The sequence below is a fragment of the Parus major genome, chromosome 2, assembly GCF_001522545.3.
Source record: "Parus major isolate Abel chromosome 2, Parus_major1.1, whole genome shotgun sequence".
Lineage (NCBI taxonomy): Eukaryota > Metazoa > Chordata > Aves > Passeriformes > Paridae > Parus > Parus major.
In genome coordinates this window covers 53,457,794-53,465,578 of record NC_031769.1, presented here as the reverse complement: position 1 = coordinate 53,465,578, position 7,785 = coordinate 53,457,794, and the positions used below count along the sequence as shown (strand labels likewise).

Here is a 7,785-nt window from a genome sequence, read left to right as displayed (position 1 = left end):
GGGAAGGGAAGGGAAGGGAAGGGAAGGGAAGGGAAGGGAAGGGAAGGGAAGGGGTGTCGTTTTGTTTGATTTTTAATGGCTTTTGCTCATGTGAAAAATTATATTGTTTCATGCACTTATTGGATAAACAGAGATAAAGCAGTGAGACAGTCTGTTGTACATACAGGCTGTCTGCTCTGAATGTTTGATACTTTTGAAAAGTTAATTTCTGAGGCAGAACCCTCTCCTTTAGGTCCAAGGTTATTGTGTCATCTTCCCAGGCAGTATCAAGTTGATAAAAACATTAGCTTTAACCCAAAAGTTTGAGTGGGCAATGACATGAATGATTTTAGTTTACTGTTAGAGTTAACAGCTGCCCCAAGAGCAGCAGCTGTGAGGGCACTTGGAGGATGACACATTTCTTGCAGCAGAAGCAGTGGAAATTAATTTTCTGGTTTAATCTTTGGTATGCTGACCTCTAGGGAAACTTTTTTGCAAAATGGTTTGCCAGTGCATTTGTGTAGGGAGCTATTGTGGCTTCAAATAAGTCACAGACCGTTTTCTAGGGACCAGGCATTTGGTGTCAAATCCAAACAAGGCCCTCACATGAAGCTGCTCCCTCAGGTGGTTCCAGCATGCTCATGTGAGTAAAGGTCTTAGTACATTTAAACAGGGGTCAGTCAGCAGAGGAAATACATACTGAGTTAAGAAACAAGGTGATTGTTCTGAATATTTGTGAACTTGGTAGTTGAAAATCTAGAAAGTCCTCTTGGCTCTGAGTTTGTGCAGAGCAGCATAAGCCTTTCCATCCATGGCTAAAACTGCTTCAGCAATGGATGAAATTGCTAAACAGTTGAATCACTTAAATTCTAGCCTGATGGCTTTGGGAAGCATAAATAGATTGCTTTCCCAAAGGAATTGGGGTGAGTGGCAACTGTCTCTCATCAATAAACCTGTTTCAAAAGACTAGGCTTAAAAGCCAAAAAGCTGTGCTTTGGCTGTTTGTTACTGCCTACACTAACTCTGTCTCTTAGGGCACACAGTCCTTCCTTCTAGGTGTTTATCTCCTTTCACAGAATCACAGAATGGCCTGGCTTGGAAGGGACCTTAAAGATCATGTAGTTCCAGCCTGCCTGCCATGGGCAGGGACACCTTTCCTAACCTCTAAATAAATTTATAGAACACTTTGATTTCTTGTCTTCGTTACACTAGACAAATCCCGCTCTGCCAGTCTCCTTTGAAACTGAGATTTCAGTTCACCGATGATATTCATAGCCTTTTTTGTTCCTGTTGTGAATTCATTTTTCTCTGAATGAGAATGATCAGGACAGAGACTCAGTGATCTAACAGTGACTTAAAGACCTCATTAATCTTTCTCAGCTGTTTAAGTGTATGGGTTGTATTTGACATTTCACTGGTAAGTCCACTTGTGTCCCAATCAGCCAATACACAGGTCTTTATCCTCTGTTTTTTTCCAACAGCTGAGTTCCCAGATCATTGCAACATTCTTGTTGAGAAGAATAAATATGGATAATAGTTAATCTAGTCAGTTTTTCCACAGGGCCTTGGGAAACATGAATTATTGCACTCTAGTCAATAAACAGTCGTAGGGCAAGATACAAATACAATTGCATCAAAGAAGTAGCAGAGGTAGCAACAAAAACTACAGCAACTACACAAGACAGTATATGTAGACATCAGACTATTTTTTGTAAAATGGTTAGAAGACATGTGAAAGCATACAGTACATCAGAGAGTAAAAATGTCTAAGACTTACATATTTATCTAAAAAACCAATCAAACAACAGCAAAAAAAAAAAAACCTAGAAATTTGAATTCCTCTGTGTGCTTGGGATAAATTGTTCTTTTAGGAGAAAAAACAGGTTGCTGCTGGAAGATTGAAAACAAAACTTCAAAGAACTCTAGGTACATGTTATTGCTTGGGAAATAGAGAAAACCAGAAGACACCTTCCCCCAGTCAAAAAAAAAAGAACCCAAACCAACCAAAACCATCCTTAAGGGAAAATGCCTACCAAGTCAAGAAACAAGCCATGAGGAATTCAGCTGGAAAATAAAGATCCTTAAACTACTGAAGACTTTACTTTCATCTCTTTTTATCTTGATGGATTGACAGTTTGTTCTGCACCAGAAGGATATTGCAAAGTTTTTTTTACACATGGTGGCACAGACAGGACACAAAAACTTTTTTAAAAAAGAAGAAAGTACAACAAAAGCCTTAACAAAAAAATAAGTGGTACCATTGTCCATGACATGTAGCACAGCCTCCTCCTTACCTGTGACCAGCTCAGCATCTATTTGTACCAATTGTGTTACACTAAAGCTGGTGAACAGTTACTCAGAACAGATTTAATGCACAGATACAACAAAGTATTTGCATGAAAAACAGAATATGAGTTGAAGAGGATTTTTTTCTTAAATAAAATTAAATTATGTAAGTGTTAGTCCAAGTTTCTACCATGGGATGTTTGATAGAGAAGTCCTTTTCCAAAGGTTCAGTTTCTAGAGCTGGCATAAAAATACTTTTGGAGACGATAGTATTTTGGCTGCAACTTTCCAGGTGTGTTTTTCTCTACTTTTTCTTTTTTCCTTTTACTAGGAAAGATATGAGATCCCTGCAACCAACATTCCTACGGCACAAAGTTTCAGCTTCTTGTGGAACAACCATCTTTACAGAGTACTGGTTCTCATACCATTGCAGGTGCCACTGCCAAAACCTTATCTGGAACTCCTCTCCCTACTATTTGCTCTTCCATGCTAAACCTTGTAGAAACAAGCTGTTATGCATCTTGAATTTTCTGTCTGTGAATCCAACAATTGGCACTGTGCCATCCATGTCTTCAATGTTCTTCATGTGAAGGATTTTATTCTCCGTAAGGAATCTGTTTCAGGTCTGCTTTGTTATGTCAGGAATTTATGGATAGGTTTCCACTGTCAAATCCTGTCAGCTGACAGGTGACATAATTGCTGCTGGCACATCCCCCTACAACCTGGTGTAGCTCATTTCCAGGCAGAGCAAACTTGCTGTCATTAGCAGCTTAGCTTCCAGTTAAGCTTCTCTGACAAGTCATAAGGCTCACTCCAGATGCAGAAACACTAGCATTCTACTGCTGATGACATAAGTCTTTCAAATAACATATTATTTCAATAACATACCCCTCCTCCAGAAAATGCCAGGTAATGCTTGGGAATAAATTAGAAATTGCAGCCTGTGTTGCTTTGTCCAGATCTGCCCTATGTAATTTTCCACAGTCTCTACAATTGCCTCTGAGATTGAGGGTTGTTGGCTTTCTGGGTTTTGTTTTTGGTTTTTTTTTCCAATGTGCCAGAGGGCTGATGGCACACTGGCTTTGCTGAGTGTGCTGCAACAGCCCTGGAGAACCTCTTGGTTGCTGAATATTCACACACAAGGTAAGCAGAAAAGGATGTCAGCAAAGCTGAGATCAGCCTCCAGACCACTAGTGAAAAATAAGCTACTCCCCAACCCCAGGGAGATGCACAGCATTTCCGTAAGGCATGGCATGCTGATAAAAACCCACAATCTCGCAAAATATGAATGGAATCACTGCCTAGGTTAGAGTAATCCTTCTTGGACAGGGACCTTTTCTCCTGAAATGGGAGGTGGGCCAGCACATCAGGCTTTTTGTGTGTGTGTGTACAGCTAGAAAAATAGGTAATGAATGCTTTGATGACAATGTTTGGAAGAAATGTGAGTTGGAACAGAGAGGTGAAGGGTGAAGTACTGAACACACTGGTGAAAGGAGATTTGCTGGGTCGCAGATGACACACGGGACCTGGACAGGAAGAATATTTTTGCTTGGGTTGAGAAAAGAGGAAACAGAGTGAATCAAGGAGCTGAAATACAGCAATGAAAAACAGGTGGGTTCCTTTGTTTTGGTCTTTTATTTGTGCTTTGTATTTTACAACAAACGTAACCAGCCTGTATATAAGCTAGCTAACAATTTGATAGCAAGGTGGCGAGAAAACAATTAAATCCCTAAGGGAAGGCAATAGAGTCTGCTTTTAAAGTGCTCACAACAGCATTCAAGATGGTATAGCAGATACCTATTAGAAGACAGTCAGCCCAAGAAGCTGAGTTGAGGCACGCTCAGTTTAGGCTCCAGTCATGAAATTCAGTAAAACCATGAAAAGGCAGAAAGATATAGTAGGCAAAAAAGAGCTTGAGTTTTTCATTAGAGCATTAAATCAGTAAGTTGGGAAAGAAACCTAAAATATCCTAAGTTTCCTAAGTTTTACTCAGTTTCAGTAGTGCAAGACAGAAAAAAAAATACTAAAAAAAATATTTACTTTTCATGGAACAGTGAAGTGACTTCACTGTTTCAGAGTAACACACCTATATTAACTGAAGTTTTCTCTCACGCCCCTCCCCCCCATCAATAACCAGGGATTGCATACAACAAAAGCAGGGAGAACTACCTCCCACAACCTGACAGTTCCAGCTCACAGAACGGGCGAGGTGGGCAGGGACCACAATGGGTCATCTGGGCCAACCTCCCTGCTCAAGCGGGGTCATCCTGGAGCACATTACACAGGATTGCGTCCAGATAGTTCTGGAGCACGTCCCGTGAGGGATACTCCACACCCTCTCTGGGGAGCCTATTCTGGTGCTCCGTCACACACACAGAAAAAAAGCTTCATCCTCGTATTCATGTGGTACTTCCTGTGCATCAGTTTGTGCCCTACACAGTGAGGCGGGAGAAAGACAAGGAAGGAGCCAGGCGCACCAAGCACCTCTAGGTCGGGCCTCGCTCACGGTCCTCGCCGAGCGCCATCTTTGGTCCTCTAGCACGGGACCGCCCACTCTCGTCGCCCGCGGGGCCCGCGGCGCAGTTACCGCGAGAGGGGCGATTACCGCGAGAGACGCGGGGGACAGGGGGGAGGGTGGGATGAAGTCTCGCGAGAACAGGGCGGCTCTCGGGCATGCGGGCGAAGGCGGCGGCGCCGCGCGCGATTGGCGGGGCGCGTTCCCCCTCCCCCGCCCGCTTCCGGCGTCGCGCATGCGCCGCGCGTCGCCGGGCCGTGTCCGTGTCCCCCCCGGTGCGTGTGTCACCCGCGCGCGGCGGCGCTGAGGCCGAGAGAGCGCTCCCGGGTACCGGCGGCGCGGGAGCGGCCCCGACACGTGCGGCCCCCGCCGGGCAGGAGAACCGCGATCGGAGCCTCGCAGGGCCCCGGATACCTCGCCTGGAGGCGGCCCGGCCTGGCCTGACCCAGCCGCCCTCCCGGGAGCGGCTGAGGGAAGAGGTGGAGGAGGCCCGCTCCCGATGTCCGTGTCCCTGCGCGGCGGCCCAGAATGAAGTGAGGAGGAGCCCCCGCCGCCGCCAGGAGACACTTCCGTGTTGCGGAAGAGGCCGCACAGGCCTGCGGGACGCTGCCGGTGCCGCTCCGCCGCCGCCGCATCGGGCAGCGCGCCCGGCCCTGGCCTCAGCTCGACCCCGTATGTATCGGTGCGGCCCCATGTGAGGCGGACGGGCGGTACGGGAGCGAGCGAGGCCCCGGTGCGGCCCGCGCGTGTCCGTCCCGGTGCGTGTGCGCGGCGCCGCCGGGTCCCCATGGCGCCCTGAGCGCGGCGGTGGCGGCGGGTTCCCTGGGCCGCGCCCTCGGCCGTGAGCGAGCTCGATGCCGAGCACCTCGGACGCGGCGGCCGGCGGGAGCGGGGGCAGCCGGGGCTGGGGCAGCGGCGGTGGCAGCAGCGCGGCGGTGGAGGCGGCGGCCGACAAGAAGCGGCTGCACCACCGGAGACGGAAGCGCTTCGCGGCCCAGCCGCAGCCGCCGCCGCCGGCCCCGCACCCGCTGCTGTTCCCGCTCCTGCAGCCGCCGCTCCTGCAGCCCCCGCTGCTGCAGCCGCCTCTGCCGCCACAGTCCCTGCTCTTCCTGGCGGCCACCGGCGCCTCCTCCTGTTGCGGGGACGGCGGGGAGCGGAAGCGACCGCGAGGCAAGCGGCGCTCGGGCTCCCGGCACAAGCGGCGGCGGGGCCGCGGCGGCGGCGGCGGGGGCACCCAGGAGGCGGAAAAGCGGCGCGGTAGCGGCGGGTTGAGCACGCTGGTGGAAGAGTACGACGACGTGAGTTCCCAGTCCGAGGGACTATTGGGCGGCGGCGCGGCCGGCGGGGGCAGCGGCGGGGGCAGCCCGGGCTCCTCCTCGGGCGGTGGGACCCAGCGGCAGCGGGGCGAGGCGGAGCGAAGCGGCCGGTCCCGTCGGGAGCACCGCGGCAGCAGCGGGCGCTCCAAGGAGCGGCACCGAGAGCATCGCCGGCGGGGAGAGGAAAAGGCGCAGCAGGAGGGGACAGCGGCACCGGGCCGCGGGGCATCCGAGCCCTCCTCGTCCTCCAAATCCCGCAGCCGCCACAACCACACTGGGAGCCAAGACCGGGAGGGACTCAAGAGCAGCAGCAGCAGCGGCGGTGGCAGCGACGGCCGCAGGAAGGGCTCCCTCGCCTCGCCCAGCAGCGGCAGGAAAGACCGAGAGAGCAAATCGCACCGGAGCCGGACTAAAGCGGCTAAGGAGCCGCCGTCGGCATACAAGGACCCTCCGAAAGCTTACCGGGACGACAAGCCCGAGCCCAAGGCGTACCGGCGGCAGCGCTCGTCACCTAGCCCCGGCCGGGATGACAGCCCTCCTCTGCACCGCTCCTCGCAGAGCCAGCGCAGCCGCAAGTCGCTCAGCCCGGTGGGCGCCCGCTCGCCACTCAGCCCCTACAGCCGACGCCGATCCCCCAGCTACAGCCGGCACAGTTCGTACGAGCGCGGCGGGGATGTGTCGCCCAGCCCCTACAGCAGCTGGCGCCGGTCGAGGAGCCCCTACAGCCCCGTTATCCGGTAAGTCCGGGCCCGGAGTCAAAGGCGGAACGGGGTGGGCGCCCGGTGTATGGAGGAGGGGAGTAATGACTGTGGCAGGAATGCCGGAGAGGGCGGAGAGGTTTGCATCCAGCAGCGATCCTTCCCTCTTGCCCTTTTGCTGCCAGAAAGCTAGGATGAGGGGCAGGGGAGAGGGACAAGTACAAAGATCTTCCTGTCCTGTCTGTCTCCCGGGGTGAAAGGGAGACGCGGATGTCTGTAACACTTCTGCGGCTAGTTTGTCTCCATGGGAGACCACCTGGCTGAAAAAAGGCTTTTAAGTGTTTAAGGGTATGAGAACATTTTCAGATGAGAGTGACTGAAGGAAGATGCTCCTTGGAGGACAGGTCTTCTGAAGGACCAATTTTGATTTTTTAAATCTTTGCTTTAGAAAGTACAGATGTTTTGTGGTACATTTTTATGTATCCTGTTCCTGGGTAAAATAGGATGCATATCGAATATATTTGGTTTGGTTTAATTTCTGCTAATCTAAAAAGACAACCAGCTGACAGGCAATTCGTGTTTGCAAGTGTTTTCTCGTTCTTTTTAGAAATCTGCAGAAGGACTTGGGCTTTCTGTTTTGCTAGAAAATTGAGTCAGTGTCATGTTTTGATAAACTGTCCTGTATTTTACATTAAGCTCTTTCCCTGGTAAGGTTGTGCATGTATATATAATTAATGTATGCCTGCAGATAATTTTTCTTCAGTGTTAGTGGGAACTCGGGGTGTAAAGATCAGCATTGCATGATTTTTTTAATTTTATGTGGAGAGGAATGTGAGCTGTATCTTTCTAAACAGATGCAAACAGTGTTGTGGAATTAAAGCTCTTCATAATATTTTGATCTGCAGAAAAGTACACTAGAAATTTGAAAGTATTTGCTTAGTATGTGTTTAAAATTGAAGATTTTTATTTTCTATATTAGCATCTTGCTATG

At 50.3% G+C, this 7,785-nt stretch overlaps 1 protein-coding gene across 7 annotated transcripts in view; it reads left to right on the top strand.

The window, feature by feature from the left end:
- Positions 1-5,615: 5,615 nt before the first annotated feature.
- CDK13 (cyclin dependent kinase 13) overlaps positions 5,616-7,785 on the top strand; it is a 47,129-nt gene continuing 44,959 nt past the window's right edge. For all 7 annotated transcript variants that reach the window (XM_015617370.3, XM_015617365.3, XM_015617371.3 and 4 more), the window contains exon 1: positions 5,616-6,833. In XM_015617370.3, the coding sequence (XP_015472856.1) occupies positions 5,635-6,833 (1,199 nt within the window). In that variant the 5' untranslated portion in view covers positions 5,616-5,634. The remainder of the gene's footprint in view (positions 6,834-7,785) is intronic.